Below are 16,526 nucleotides of genomic sequence, written 5' to 3'. Positions count from 1 at the left end.
AGAGAAATGCAAATCAAATCTACAATGAGGTATCACCTCACACCAGTCAGAATGGCCATCATCAAAAAGTCTATAAATTATAAATGCTGGAGAGGGTGTGGAGAAAAGGGAACCCTCTTGCGCTGTTGGTGGGAATGTAAATTGGTGCAGCCGCTATGGAGAACAGTATGGAGGTTCCTTACAAAACTAAAAATAAAGTTACCATATGATCCAGTAATCCCACTCCTGGGCACATATCCAGAGAATCTCTAATTTGAAAAGATACATGCACTCCAGTGTTCGTAGCAGCACTATTTAAATAGCCAGGACACGAAAGCAACCTAAATGTCCATGACATGAATGGATAAAGAAGATGTGGTGTATATATACAATGGAATATTACTCAGCCATAAAAAAGAATGAGGTAATGCCATTTGCAGCAACATGGATGGACCTAGAGATTATCATACTCAGTGAAGTAAGTTAAAGTAAGATAAATATACAGTATCACTTACGAGGAATCTAAAAAAAATGATACAAATGAACATATTTACAAAACAGAAATAGACTCACAGACATAGAAAACAAACTTATGGTTACCAAAGGGGGAAAGGGGAAGGGACGGATAAATTAGGAGTTTGAGATTAACAGATACACACTACTATACATAAAATAGATAATCAACGAGGACCTACTGTATAGCACAGGGAACTGTATTCAGTATCTTATAATAACCTATGATGGAAAAGAATCTGAAAAAGAATATATATATATATATATATATATATATGTAACTGAATCACTTTCCTGTACATCTGAAACTAGCACAACATTGTAAATCAACTATACTTCAATTAAAAAAAAATTTTTCTTAAGATAAAAAAAAGAAAAAGGGGCTCGGATTGGTGGCTCCTGACTTGAAATCTCCACAGCACAGGTCCGGTTTCAGGCACATTTGGATCCACAGCTCCAGTGATATCAGAACTCAGTTTGTTCTTTCTTCCATCTCAGATCTTTGCCTTCATTCAGCCTGACTTCCCTAACAGGCCACAATCTCCACTGTCAGGCTCCTTCACAGTCCTCCACAGTAACAAGATGGTGGTGTGTCCTGTTCTCACCTCCTCGCAGAGCTGAGGCTGTCCTGTCAGCCCCTCTTGCAAGGCCTGAAGCTCACTCTGATTGGATTGAATCAGGTCATGTGACTGACCCAGACCCAATCACTGCAGCCAGGATATAGCCAGTGGAATCTATAAGAGCTGTTCTCGCTGGCCCTGGGACAAACCCTAACTCTCACTCTGATTGGACATGCTGAGGTCATGTGACCTTCCCTGACACAATCACTGCAGCTATAACATAGCCAGTGGAAAGTGTAATAGCCTTTCTTCCTTTTGGTCCTGGAGCAAGTCCTGATGCTGTCTCTGACAGAGGCTTCCAGTGCAAAACATATTTTTTGAATAAATGCCTCTTACTCGTTGACATAGTGTGGGAATTTCTATCTCTGAGTATATTTGTCTATTTCTAATATTCCTGATATTTTCCAAAAATCCAAATGAGGAAAAAATCCACTCACTTATGCCTTTCCTTTCCCAGGCCTATCAGAGAGGAGCTCCCCCTAAAAGCCGAATTCTTCCAGCTGGTGGCAAGGTGTTAACCTCAGAAGATGAATACGGTTTATTATCTGATCGGCATTTCCCAGACCCCATTGGTGAGTTGCTGAACATTCCTTCCCAAGACAAAATTCCTAAACATGTTTTGTTTAGCTAGATCAGTGCTTCTCAAGGGGAGGGGTGATGATTTCACTCTTCAGGGACAGTTGGCTGTGTCTGGAGACATTTTTGGTTGTCACAACTTGGGAGGATCATGCTACAGGCATTTAGTGGGTAGAGGCCAGTGATGCTCGCTAAACCACCCCTGACAATGAAGAATTATCTGGCATTAAATATCAGTAGTTGCCAAGGTTGAAAAACCCTGGGCTAGACACACATTCTCCATAGGCAAATGGAAGATATAATTTCTCTAATTCAGGTAAACATTGTAACAATTCTGTTACTTTAAATCATATTTGGTAATACACAAGTCAGTCACTGTGCTCCTAGCACATGGAAAATATACCATTGGTCAGGCATCTTGAAGCTTTGGAATATCTTGCAAGCTTTACACAAGACAGCAGAAATAAATATGTAGGGCCCAGTCTGTGAAATGTATAATCCCATCTTTCAGTAAGACCTGTCAGAGAATATTATTTTTCTAATTTTAGGATGCTATGCAATAAAATATCCTAAATCAACAAAATGGTTTTAACAAGCATTACAGTAACTCATAGCTACTGTGTAAAAAAGCATTGCATTAATTAGCATATCTTTAATAATAGCTGAATGCTGCCGTGGAAAGAGCATTGAACTGAGAATTTGAAGGCTGGATTTTTATCTAGTTCTATCTGTGACGCTTATCAAGCATTTTCCCTAGCTGTTGCTGAACCTCTCTGATTTCTGTTTCACCTTGAAATTGAACATCTAGAAGGATATTACCAGCTCTAACATACTTTGATTCTCATTCATTTCACTTTTTCCATGTAGAGAGTGTGATGGATAATATTCAGACGAAATAGAGCGTTTCATAGAGATTCATGAACTGTGGATAATGTAATAACACCATCTGGCTTTGTGTAAATCACACTGCACAGTAATTACTTAGTTTCTTGGAGAGAACCCTGGTTCTTATTAATAGGTATAATCATTTCCCTGGAATTTATGGAGAAAATATAAAATTATTTTATCAATTGTTATTTCAGTGCAGAATGCTTAGTGTTTTTAATGACACTGTTATAGGATTAGTACATGAACCATAAACCTAGATTAACAAACTCTTACTAAGTAATTCAAGCTAAAACAACACTTTATGTACACTATACATATTATTGTATTTTAACATCTACTTACATGTTATCTTGGCTTTGGAGCTGCCACTTAGAAATGGGGATGCCAATACGTTGACTCTTTAGAACCACTTCAAAAGAACTTTCCAATGAAATCAGTCAGAACTGACAATACGTTTATTGATTTATTGATGAAATATATCAGAAGGAATGAAAAGGAATAAAAAACACAAGGCCTGTGTGACTAGTGCCATTTGGCCCAGGGCTTCAGACTGGACATTTCAAAGACTTTTTAAATTGTATGTTGTGCCCTTCTCAGTTTTAAAAATAGAATATTCTACAGTAGATCATTTGTGTTATCCTTATACTCAACTCAGAAAAAATGCAGACTAACGGTATCTGGAAAATTGTTGTAAAATGTTAAATGAATGATAACAAGAGGCTAATAGGAATGAATTTTATGGGGCTTCCTAAGGCTTTTTTAAATGTAAGTGGTGAATGTTGCTTTTAATTGTTTGTACAAAATTGTGACATCTTGGAAAGGGCAAGGAGAGTGTTTTCACAAAACTATGTTAGCAGGAATCACACTGTTAACAGCAGTGTGATTCTAATTTTATTGGAAAGAATAAAGGCACAATAAAGATGGGAGAAATTAACCTCACTAGAGGTAAAGCACTGGAGGTTTATCAATATAGGTCTTCTTTACACAGTAGTGTGCTAAGATGATGTTCAAAAATGGTCCCATGTTTTGCTAAAATGATTCACTTGTTTGGCATTTTATTAGCTAGAATCTACTTTTGTTGCACACAACAAAAATCTCAAAGTAAATACATATGTTTTTATTTTCTTGCTAAAAATATTTGGATATTACCAGTACAGGCTGGTGTGGCAGTTCCATAAAGGTCAGGGACTCTTTTTAGCGTTCTGCCCCTTTATCTCTGGGTTGTGGCCCAGATTTACATAGTCCGAGGTGGCTGCTGGAACTCCAGCCATGGCTTTCTCATTCCAGACAAGAGGAAGGAGAAAAGATGAGGAGGCCGGCACATTCCCTCTCCTTAAGGATGCTTCTAGGAAGTCTCACTGCCACTTACATTTCATTGGCCAAAACATAGTGGCTGTGACACACGAAACCGCAATGGAGGCTGGAAATGTAGTCTTTATTGTATGCAGGCACTTGCTAAACTAAAAATCAGGGGTTTTGTTACTGAGAAAGAGGAGAGAATAGAGATGTGTTACAACTAAGAGGTCTCTACTACAGCATTCAAGCATTTATTCATTTGTTGTCTTTCATGTGTCGATTCATTCTTATGTTATCATGTGCCAGGCATTTTGCTAGGGACTGGTGGGCCGAAGTTTGTGCTCCCAGTGCATTTGACTCTGTTACTTTCAGAAACAGAATTCCAATGTATGCCCCAGGAAATCTATTCTTTATCTAAGCCAATCTTGATTTATTCATTTGCCAGTAGCAAGACTCAGTTCCGGAGCCTTCCTTAGGGTTATGATCCATTTCTTGCTATGCCCAGTGCTTTCAGTTGCCTCTTACTGGGTCCCTCTTCCCTTGCTTTCCTTGAGATTGTGCCCATTATGTAGGCTGAGAGCACAGAACTAATTTTTTCTTCTGCTTGTTTTCCGTGACTCTGGAACTAAGCTGGGGCTCATTTATCCTAGTGCAGTATCATAGAATTGGAATGCACGGAGGGGAATAAAGTTTAGACAGGGGATCTGAATGATAAGGGGTTAACGTCAGTTTCTTGGAATTGATTTTGAGGGAAGAGGTGAAAGTCCCATTGTTTAAGGCTTTTAAAATTTCCTAGGACAACACAGCACATTTATTCATTCAACAAACCGTAGTAGAACATCTACTAGGTCCCATGGCTCTGCTATGGGCTGAGCATACAAAGATAAGTAAGATGAAGCCTCCATCCTCTAGGAGCTCCGGGGCAGTGGTTCTGCTTCCCAGGGAAAATTATTTGGCTGGGGAGGCTTATCTCACTTTATGTCTCTCACTCTGAATGTGGGTACCAGACACGAAAACAGATCATTACATTATTTTGGGAGAACAAGGTAGGGCGCACCCAACTCTGTCTCTGGTGCCAACAAAGGCACCCCAGAGGAGGTGGCTTTTGAACTGACTTTTGAAGGACGAATGAGAGTTTTCTATGCAAAAGCATGGTGGAAAGGAAGGAGGAAAAGGAAATATGAATTGCAGAAGCAATATGCAAAGTCATGGGAAGAATGATGACACCTCAGGAGAGCAGAGATGAGAATGGAGCAGAAACCAGCACAGAACAGGGTAAATACCAACACTTAAAGAGGGAGATGGAGAGAAGGGGCAGAGGAACCAATAAAGCTGAAAAGGGGAAACAATTTTTAAAAAGCATGAAGGACACTGAGGAGAGAGGTGCCCCTGGAAGTCAAGAGAATGTTTTCAAAAGAAGGGGTAATTGACAGCAACAGATGTTTCCAATCGGGTTGAAAGGGTGGGTAATGAAGAAGCCATAGGCTGGCAGTCAGGATGACATTAGTAACAGGCAATTTGGTTTTGGGACTGGTGGAGCAGGAACAAGACTAGGGTGAGAATAGGGGTTGATGGCATCAAAGCAGCAAATGCTAGTGTAGCAGTGACAAGGAGGCGGGAGAGAGTGCAGGGCAGAGAGCAGACCTGGTGAGATGGGAGCCTGGGGGAGAGTAGGGTGAGTGCCTGACAGGTAGACACATCAACTGCCGAGGACCGGTAGGAAGGAGTGAGCTCTTTTTGTGGGTCATGCCTGGTGAGGAAGTTAAGATAGATTATGTCTGACGACCTTGGTTGTCCCTGTGGATAGGAGGTGAGGCCACCTGCTAGAGTGAGACAGGTGAAGCTGAACTCTTCTTTTCCCCCACCCTGTGAAGACATCTCACACCACCTTTCCATCGCATTGGCTGCCCCCCAGCCGGAAATAAACCTTCACAGCCTGAAATAAATATTTTAAATGAGAGATACATGTTTTAAAACATCTTTGTGTTTTCCATGTTTCTTCAGCGTCCAGTGAGAAGGAGAACACGCAGCCCTTTGTGGTCCTGCCCAAGGAATTCCCGGTGTACCTGTGGCAGCCATTCCTCAGACATGGCTACTTCTGCTTCCAGCATGCCGCTGACCAGAGGAAGTTCAGTGCTCTCCTGAGTGACTGCATCAGACATCTGAATCACGGTATGCACGGCTGCCCTCTGGTTCCCACTTGGGCTGCCTTTTCTCAGTTGTTCTGGTCAGTCGTCTGTTAGAATGATTCCAAGAAAGAGCTGCAGATGGTGCTGCCTCTGGAAGGAGAGGGAAATCGAACGAATTGAGGGTTTTGTACGCAAAGAGCGAGGCCAGCTTGCTGGTTGTTTAGTCAGGGCAGGGAAGCCTCAGCGCAACAGGACGTGGAGTAGGTATCTGATGGCACATGTAGACAGAGCACTGTATTCATGCATATAATTTTGAGTATAATTCCTCCTCTTCCTTTTTCCTGATTTTTAAAAATCTCAGTGACAGCAAGAATGTACCAGTTGTCCCTGGCAAAATCCTAGTCCTTTTGACATTTCTTGTTTATTTTCACCTTTATTTCTGAAGAAGTTACTCAAAACTTTAGGGTACATGAGAATCGCTTGGAAAACTTGCTAAACAGATTTTTTTGGGCGTCCACCTTCAGATATACTGATACTGGGGCCCTGATTTTGGTTTTCTAACAAACTGCCAAGGGATGCTGATGATGTTAGTCTGTAGACCACACTTGGAGTTGCATTGCTTCAGACCCTGTTGCCTCTACGTACCGATTTCATTACTACTGGGTCCATAATAAAAAAGATTTCTCTTTCCAGTATGTGATGTTTTTGATAAATTGATGTGAATGCTGGTTTTTCTGGACTCTGCAAAACCTTCAGGTACAGATAATTGAGCTCTTTGTTACTTGGCAGTTGGAAAGGTAGCCAGTCAAATGTTATTGAGGATTTACTCTGTGCCAACCTATAAAGGTATTAGGAACAGAGTAATGAACCATGCAAAGTTCCCCTCTTTGGGGTCTACATTCAAACAGGAAAGAGGGGCAAACACACGTACAAATTCACAAGATAACTTGATAGTTATCAAAGTTATGTGTTACAGAGTAACAAGAGGTTACTATGTAGGGAAGAAGGGAGAAGGCTCGTCAGGGGAGGCCTTTCTGGGCAGGTGACATTTGAGTTGAGTCACCTCATCCATCTGTGCCTTTACTGTATTTCCTAATAATTTCATTGTACGTTTACTTTAAAGTTCTGAGGTTTCCCTGAGAGGGTCAGTGCCACGGAGCAAAAGTCACTAGTGATGCATCTCAGTCTGTTCTTGATTTTAGCTTGTGTAATGACAGAAGGCTAATGGAAAAAGATAATGTCACTCTATTTTGCTCTAGCAAAACCCTGACCAACGTTCATCATAATATTGGCTCATAACTCATTAGGGACTTTACAAAAATGATAACCTTATTAATATCTTACTTTGTGGTTTTGATGTTTTAGAGACAAAGAATTCCCCAGCACTGCCTGCACCGTCTAACTAGTACACTTACACCTCTGTGTGCAGGGCCTTTGTCTAGTATGAACATGCATTTGGCACTAAGCACAAGAACCATGAAGTTTCACTAAGCAGAGAATGTTCTCCACCCAGCCAGATGGGACTGGCTTCATTCCCCCTTCCGTGTCCATAATAGGAGTTTCTCTGGGGAGTTTTTGGAAGTTATGTAGCCTGTATTTAGAGTCCATTTATGGAAGATTTCAGTCGATTCACAACCCCACTCTGCTTTCCAGTATGTTATCAAAGGCACTGAGATAATGGGGTCTAGTCACATTGCCCTTGTTCTGTGTCACATTCCTCTGTCCAGAAACCTCACTTTATGCAGACTTAACGTGATTTGGCATAGCTTCCAGTGGCTCCAGTCAGAACCAGAGACCATCAAAACATTGTAGGGAACTGTCTTTGACTGTCATGGACCAATGAGCTTATGGGTCTCTCCCTTCTCGCCTCTATTTCTTTGTTTTTGACGGCACAATGTACCACCCATCTTTACTGTGTCACACTTTTTTTTTTTTTCTTTTTGGTTTCAATCTCTGCCTGTTACTCATTGTGGGATCTTGACTAAACCAGTAAGAGATTTCACAAACTCCCAGTTAACCATTATTGTTTCCATAATAACCAAAAGAGTTTAGAAATAGGTATAAAATGAGTGCTGTGATAAGGGCCAGAAACCCTGAGGGGGCTTTGGAGAGGCTGCTGAGTTCCATCCCCAGGCGACCAGAGCCAGGGCTGTATGCCTTTGTCATTGCCCCATTGGCTCTCAGGCCAGCATGCGCCGCCGTTGACAACTAGGTCCAAGATATTCTAGCAGCTGATGCTGGGCCGCTATTGATCTGTCCATTCACAAGTCCTCAGGATCTTTTTTTCCCACTTTTATTAAGATATCATTGACATATAACATTGTATTAGTTTAAGGTGTACAACATAATGGTTTAATGTATGATCATTGCAAAGTGATCAGCACAATAAGTTTAGTTAACACCTATCACCTCACGTAGTTAACAAAAGTTTTTCTTGCGATGAGATCTTTTGATCTCTACTCTCTTAGCAACTTTTCATATACAGTACAGTATTGTTAACGATAGTCACCATGCTGTACATTACAACCTGTGTCTTAATTTATCCTATAACTGGAAGTTTGACCCCTTTAACCCAACCTCCCCCCACCTCCTCTGGCAACGACCAATCTGTTCTCTGTTTCTGTGAGTCCTGTTGTTTTACGATTCCACATATAAGTGAGATCATACAGTATTTGTTTTTCTCTGTCTGACTTAGTTCACTTAGCATAATGCCCTGAAGGGATCTTTCAGGGAAGATCATCTCGTTGCCTTCATGGTAAGTTCTGCCAACGATTTCTGTTACTTGGGGTTCCCAGGTGCTCAAATCCCACCACACAGCCCAGACCACTTGCCCCGGGAGTTCTGGGTTCAAATCGGTCTAGGTACCCATGTCCATTCATTCTGAACCTGGAACCACTTCTCCTGTTCCTCCTTATGAAATGGTTTTTTTCCTATTTAACCCTGACAAAGGGCTTAATTACACCCTGCTCTTGGACAATAAGGCTATATCCTGAGGTAGGTAAGGGCAAGTAGAGGGCTCTCTGCTCCTCCTTCCTTCAAGTGACAGATCTTCCTCTGGGTGCCTCAAAGATGATTTACACTCATAAGGGCCATAGAGGGGTGCGTGTGTGTGTGTGTGTGTGTGTGTGTGTGTATGTGTGTGTGTGTGTTGTTTTGGGCACCCCTTCACTGAGCAGCCATAAGAAAACTCCACAAGATTAATCTTCAGCAACATACTGGACTAAATATCAAGCCCACTGTGTGAGGGAGAGGGGAAATTTCCCCTTCCCCACCTTGGTTCTTTGGGCCGGCAATTAAAATGACACAAGGCAGGTTAACGGAGAAAAATCAAATTTATTACATGCAGATGGGGAATTCACTTAAGTATGAAGAATTTCAAAGACAGCAAGGCAAGATGAGGTTTATATATATTCTGGACTAAGGAGAAAGAGCTGGGGGTCTGAGGCTTTTTTTTCCTTGAGGGAAAGTAAGATAATTCACAGGAAGATAGGAAGAGTTAATGTTTGCTGGGCCATCCAAAGACAGTGGGACACAGAGAGGACTCTGATCAAACAGCTTTGCTTAGGCTCCTCCCTGTCTACCACTCCTAATTTCAATACTTTATTACAGTTATCTATGGTGATAGCTTCTCCCTGGGACAGTCCTCCTACCTTAAATTCTTTTAGGCAGTAAAGGGGAAGTTCAGAGGCTCTTCCTGAGTCTTTTGGGCTTTGATTGTTTTCAGCTCAAAATAATCCTCATGCTAGAGTAGCACAACTTGGGGCAGCCTGCCCTCAACCCCATCAAGTGACATGTACCTAGAGCAGCTGCTGTCTTCTGTCCTTTTGGAATCTTACTGCAGCCCCTTGTCCCTGATGGGAGAAGTCCAGGGTTCTGGAATGTCCACTTCTACAAAAAATGGGACTTAATAAAGACAAAATATTCTAAGACAGTCCTATTGTCCAAAATCCAGTCCTATTCAGAACTGTAGTTTGCAAAATATGGTTCTTGTAGTTACAGGGATATAGCTAAAACTATTAACACATATAGAAGACTGTATACATGCAATGTGGAATAATGATCATTATCAATGTGAATCTGTCCTTCCAGCTCAGGATTATCATTTCTTGGCATAAGAATTTTCAGGAAGGGGAAAAAGTGTTCCTGGCAGGAAAAATAGGATATGTTGGGGCCAGGAAGAGAGTCAGAGCATGGACTGTTAGAGGAACTGAACGAATTTCATGTGGCTGGGGCTTAGAGAGGAGAGAGGTGCCAAGCAAGCATGGAGAGATGGGCAGGAGCCAGACTGTAAAGGGCTTTGTGGAGCATATTAGGGAGTTTGCCCTTTACTCTAGCATCAATAAGAAACCATTAAAGGGCTTTAAGCAGATAAGCAACTCCAACGTATTTTCATTTTAGAAAGGTCACACGTACTGGCTGCTGTGTGGGCAGTGGATGGGAGGGTAGCCGCTGGGATGCCAGGAGGCCACTTAGGAAGCTTTGGCAGGCTACAGATGGCGGTAGCTTGCACCAAAGAGGTGACAATGGAAATGGCAAGAGTTGGCTGAATAAGAGAGATATCCAGGAAGTAGAATCAATAGAACTTAAGGATAGATCATGTGCGGAGTGAGGCAGTGGGAGAACCCAAGGAAGAGCCCCAGGTTTCTGCCATTCTTTGAGATGGGAACCTTGTGTGGAGAGGAGCAGCCTCCAGGGAAAGGAAACGACGTGTTCAGTGTTACAGATGTTGAGCTGGAGAAGTCTAGGGACATCCAGGCGAGCGCGTCTCATAGACAGATGCCTGGACGAGGCTGGAGAGCTGGAGCACAATCTAGAGTAGAGACAGATGGGAAGTCAGCAACCTGTCTGTGCTCATGGAGTTGGCTGAGGGCCTGGCATCTGGTACAGGCTCTGTAAACATGTCCACCCTCCATCCTCATGTATAGTTGCAAATATGCCCACGTGGGAGAAGCATGGGGCATGTGTGTTGAAGTAGATTAAAGATGTTTGTATCCAAAATCTGTAAGCATTAATATAAAATAGGTTGGTGACTTTGTGTTAAATACTAACTTCACTCACGACATGGGCCTATGATTTTACTGTTGAGTATCTAAACAACATGTTCCTTAGGAATACAAAGTCTGTGAAATTCAGTAAATCAGGGTCTCTGACTCACCCTCTTCAAGAGATAATACTCAAATGCCAGTGTCTCTTCTGTATTTTATTTCAAGTTCATTGCTACCAATCTGTTTTGGGACTCATAAAAAACATTCCCAGAGGCTTTTAGTTGATCTTACTTTTCCCAGTTACTGCCACCTTCTTCCATGTGTGACAGTCAGATAAATCATATTTAAACACAATTTTTGATTAAAATCATTCAGTGGCACTGCCATTTTCAAAAAGATGAAAATTCCAAAGAGACTGGCTATTGTGTGCCTGATTTCCTACTATTCTCAAGTACAAGCCTCCTCTCCCCCCAACCTTGCTACCCGACCCCACCCACCTGCTTTTTTTTTTTTTTTTTTTTCTGTGGTACGTGGGCCTCTCACTGTTGTGGCCTCTCCCGTTGTGGAGCACAGGCTCCGGACGCACAGGCTCAGCGGCCATGGCTCACGGCCCCAGCCGCTCTGCGGCATGTGGGATCTTCCCGGATCGGGGCACGAACCCGCGTCCCCTGCATCGGCAGGCGGACTCTCAACCACTGCGCCACCAGGGAAGCTCCACCCACCTGCTTTTAATGAAAGTTTTACCTAGACATTTTTGGCCTTCTCATACACCTGAAACACCCACTCCTCACCTATTCGAATTCTCTCTTATTTCCTTAAGAACAAGCTTCAGTCTGACCCCTGCCATGAAGGCCACAGGGCTAACTTCATTAGTGCCTATTATCTGTTCCACTGATTGGATGCTCACCACAATCTGCCTTACATTATTCATTTTCATGTCTAGTTGTCCTATTTCTCCAACTCTATTGCAAATCCCTGAAGGAGAATCTTGTATCATCTTTTGTGTCCCTTTGCAGTGCTCAGACATATATCTTGTGTTTCATAAAATGGTTCAAAGACACTAATGAATTAATAACTTAGTACCAAAGTAAAGCTGATTTCAGAATTGAAGTGTGATTTTAGAGATGACAGTTACAAATGTGGTTTGGCCTAATTCATAAACACACTGGCATGAGTAAGTGAAAGAATTGTCAATACAAAGCATAAAGTATTTGAGGAATAAGGGAATCACATGTCAGGCAGCCATCATCAGAAGACGGTGATTCTGGAAGGAAGGTGGACTGATGGCACGTTTTGTTCAGCAGTACTGTGCTAGCTTGAAGGACAGTCAGGACTGCCACTGAACAAACGCCAGTGGTTCCTATCATCATGAACACTAAGAAATAGGGCACAGTAGAACATCTGGGAAGCATAAGGGCACGTGCATTGGAAAAGATACTATTAAAAAAAAACACATCTTTCTTCATGAAGAGAACACAATCATGTAAAGACACTTTGCAAACTTCTGCTTTAACTTGGACTAGTTCAATCGCCTATGACATTTATGTTATTCAAGGGTGCATGTGATGGAGTGAGTTAGGCTGAATGTGGAGCTATAATAGACGGTTAAACTTTGGAATTGGTTGCTGTCAGGGTTGTATGCCTTGAGCTCTTATCCCAGAAATCCCATGTCAAATCAAATACCTTTATTAAATTGGATTTTGACACTTACATGTTTTAGGTGTTCAATTAATGATGCTGAATTTAATAGAATTTTATTTATTTATTTTTAAATAAATAAATTTATTTTATCTTTGGCTGTGTTGGGTCTTCTTTGCTGCACACGGGCTTTTCTCTGGTTGTGGTGAGCGGGGCTACTCTTCGTTGCAGTGCGCAGGCTTCTCATTTTGGTGGCTTCTCTTGTTGCGGAGCACGGACTCTAGGCGTGCGGGCTTCAGTAGTTGTGGCACATGGGCTCTAGAGCTCAGGCTCAGTAGTTGTGGCACACGGGCGTAGTTGCTCTGCGGCATGTGGGATCTTCCCGGATCAGCGCTTGAACCCGTGTCCCCTGAACTGGCAGGCAGATTCTTAACCACTGCGCCAGCAGGGAAGCCCCTAAATTGAATTTTAAAACAGAAAAGTGTCAGACTTCCCTGGTGGCACAGTGGTTAAGAATCTACCTGCCAATGCAGGGGACACGGGTTCGAGCCCTGGTCTGGGAAGATTCCACATACCACAGAGTAGCTAAGCCCATGTGCCACCACTGCTGAAGCCTGTGTGCCACAACTACTGAGCCCGTGTGCCACAACTACTGAAGCCTGCGTGCCTAGAGCCCGTGCTCCACAACAAGAGAAACCACCACAATGAGAAGCCCACGCACCACAACGAAGAGTAGCCCCCACTCGCCACAACTAGAGAAAGCCCACACTCAGCAACAAAGACCCAACACAGCCAATAAATAAATAAATAAATGAAGTAAAAAAAAAAAAACAAAACAGAAAAGAGTCGTATGATTCAAATTAGCTAGAGCAAATCCTTTTTGGTGTGTTTATTTGAACACCCATTACCATTCATGAAACAAGTTTATTACTTGAGGGACTAAGTGTCTGACGTGGGCATCAATAAATTTTAACTGAAAATATTCAATGAATTTCCTTTTGTAATATATGAAAACATATTTCTGAATTTATGGCACATACTTATATTTATATACACACACATATCTATGAATTACAAAATGCTAAGAGTACTTGGGCTCTTTTGGACACTTTACTGCAAATGAATGATGTTTGACTGGACATAGATAAACAAATATAATTTTTGTAAATATCTATTTGAATGCTTTTACTTATAAAAGGTATTTCATAGTGTACGTTTGTTTCAATGCATTAAAACCTCTATGCATTGTAAACAAAAATGTTCACTAATTACTGTTTAATAAATAACTAGATACCAATTTCTAGTTTTCATAAACTGTCCCAAACAAACATTTTTAAAAGGATTCTCTCTGCTTGGAGATTAGTCTCTCTTTGAGTTTAGTGTATACTCTTTGCCTCACATAGGTAATACTCGACACATTATAAATATGTGACGTATATGAATATGCCGTTTTTTCTTAGGAAGTTATCATTTTCCCCTTTCTGACCCTTTTTTACTGTTCATAAAACTCTAAATTTGGAAGAGATCTTAGTGATTGCCTACTCTATCTCCTCAGAGTTTATTTATGATAAGGCTCAGATAGTAACTTACTTGCCCAAGGTCCCAGCTAGTCAGTGGTAGAGGACCAGTTGTCCTGACACCTAGTCCTTGACTTCTGTTTCAGTTATACATTACCATGTTGTCTTTTCAACATTACTTCTTAAAAGAATTTTTCATCTTTTGGTCAATTAAAGCACATTACTATTAAATCAAGTTACTCTTGTGATACGTTTGCATGATCTAAAGTGAAGCAAACCTGTACCATTCATTGGAGGTCATCTGAGACCTGGGATATGTCTGTTTTTTTTCATAAGTAGCAACATCTGATAACTTGGTATTTTGTCCACCAGCTAAACATGACTATATTTTTTAGTTCAGATATGTTCAGGGAAACAAATATTTGGTAATGTAGCTGTTTAATGGTTAAATTTTGTGTAGTATAAAATGCAAACCATCATATAGGGCCTGAACCAAGATGGCAGAGTAGAAGGACGTGCTCTCACTCCCTCTTGTGAGAACACCAGAATAACAGCTAGCTGCTGGACAGTCATCGACAGTGAGACACTGGAACTCACCAAAAAACATACCCCACATCCAAAGACAAAGGAGAAGCCACAATGAGACAGTAGGAGGGGCACAATCACAGTAAAATCAAATCCCATAACTGCTGGGTGGGTGACTCACAGACTGGGGAACACTTATAACACAGAAATCCACCCACTGGAGTGAAGTTTATGAGCCCCACGTCAGGCTTCCCAACCTGGGGGTCCGGCAATGGGAGGAGGAATTCCTAGAGAATCAGACTTTGAAGGCTGACGGGATTTGATTGCAGGACTTCAACAGGACTGGGGAAAAAAGAGACTCCACTCTTGGAGGGCACACACAAACTAGTGTGTGCATCAGGACCCAAGGGAAGGAGCAGTGACCTCAGGGGAGACTGAACCAGACCTACCTGCTAGTGTTGGAGGGTCTCCTGCAGAGGTGGGGGTGGCTGTGGCTCACCATGGGCACAAGGACACTGGCAGCAGAAGTTCTGGGAAGTACTCCTTGGCGTGAGCCCTCCCAGAGTCCACCATTAGCCCCACCAAAGAGCCCAGGTAGTCTCCAGTGTTGGGTTGCCTCAGGCCAAAAAACCAACAGGGAGGGAACCCAGCCCCACCCATTAGCAGTCAAGAGGATTAAAGTTTTACTGAGCTCTGCCCACCAGAGCAACAGCCAGCTCTACCCACCACCAGTCCCTCCCATCAGGAAACTTGCACAAGCCTTTTAGATAGCCTCATCCACCAGAGGACAGACAGCAGAAGCAAGAAGAACTACAGTCCTGCAGCCTGTGGAACAAAAACCACATTCACAGAAAGATAGACAAGATGAAAAGGCAGAGGGCTACGTACCAGAGGAAGGAACAAGATAAAACCCCAGAAAACCAACAAAATGAAGTGGAGATAGGCAATCTTCCAGCAAAAGAATTCAGAATAATGATAGTGAAGATGATCCAAGACCTCAGAAAAAGAATGGAGGCAAAGATCAAGAAGATGCAAGAAATGTTTAACAAAGACCTACAAGAATTAAAGAACAAAAAGAGATGAACAATACAATAACTGAAATGAAACTACACTAGAAGGAATCAACAGCAGAATAACTGAGGCAGAAGAACGGATAAGTGACCTGGAAGACAGAATGGTGGAATTCACTGCTGCAGAACAGAAGGAAGAAAAAAGGATGAAAAGAAATGAAGACAGCCTAAGGGACCTCTGGGATAATATTAAACGCAACAACATTCACATTATAGGGGTCCCAGAAGGAGAAGAGAGAGAGAAGGGACCCGAGAAAATATTTGAAGAGGTTATAGTTGAAAACTTCCCTAACATGGGAAAGGAAATAGCCACCCAAGTCCAGGAAGCACAGAGAGTCCCATACAGGATAAACCCACGGAGAAACACACCGAGACACATAATAATCAAATTGGCAAAAATTAAAGACAAAGAAAAATTATTGAAAGCAGCAAGGGAAAAACAACAAATAATATACAAGGGAACTCCCATAAAGTTAACAGCTGGTTTCTCAGCAGAAACTCTACAAGCCAGAAGGAAGTGGCATGATATACTTAAAGTGATGAAAGGGAAGAACCTACAACTAAGATTACTCTATCCGGCAAAGATCTCATTCAGATTTCATGGAGAAATCAAAAGCTTTACAGACAAGCAAAAGCTAAGAGAATTCTGCACCACCAAATCAGCCCTACAACAAATGCTAAAAGAACTTCTCTAAGTGGGAAACAGAAGAGAAGAAAAGGACCTACAAAAACAAACCCAAAACAATTAAGAAAATGGTCATAGGAACATACATATCAATAATTACCTTAA

At 41.9% G+C, this 16,526-nt stretch overlaps 1 protein-coding gene across 1 annotated transcript in view; it reads left to right on the top strand.

Moving 5' to 3' along the window:
- NIBAN1 (niban apoptosis regulator 1) overlaps positions 1-16,526 on the top strand; it is a 160,361-nt gene that overhangs the window by 73,307 nt on the left and 70,528 nt on the right. The window contains exons 4-5 of the mRNA XM_082650151.1: positions 1,570-1,684; positions 5,877-6,044. Of these exons, the coding sequence (XP_082506277.1) occupies positions 1,570-1,684; positions 5,877-6,044 (283 nt within the window). The remainder of the gene's footprint in view (positions 1-1,569; positions 1,685-5,876; positions 6,045-16,526) is intronic.

Source organism: Grampus griseus (genome assembly GCF_964374135.1).
Source record: "Grampus griseus genome assembly, chromosome: 1".
NCBI classification, from domain to species: Eukaryota; Metazoa; Chordata; class Mammalia; order Artiodactyla; family Delphinidae; genus Grampus; species Grampus griseus.
This window is presented reverse-complemented; position numbering and strand designations above follow the sequence as displayed.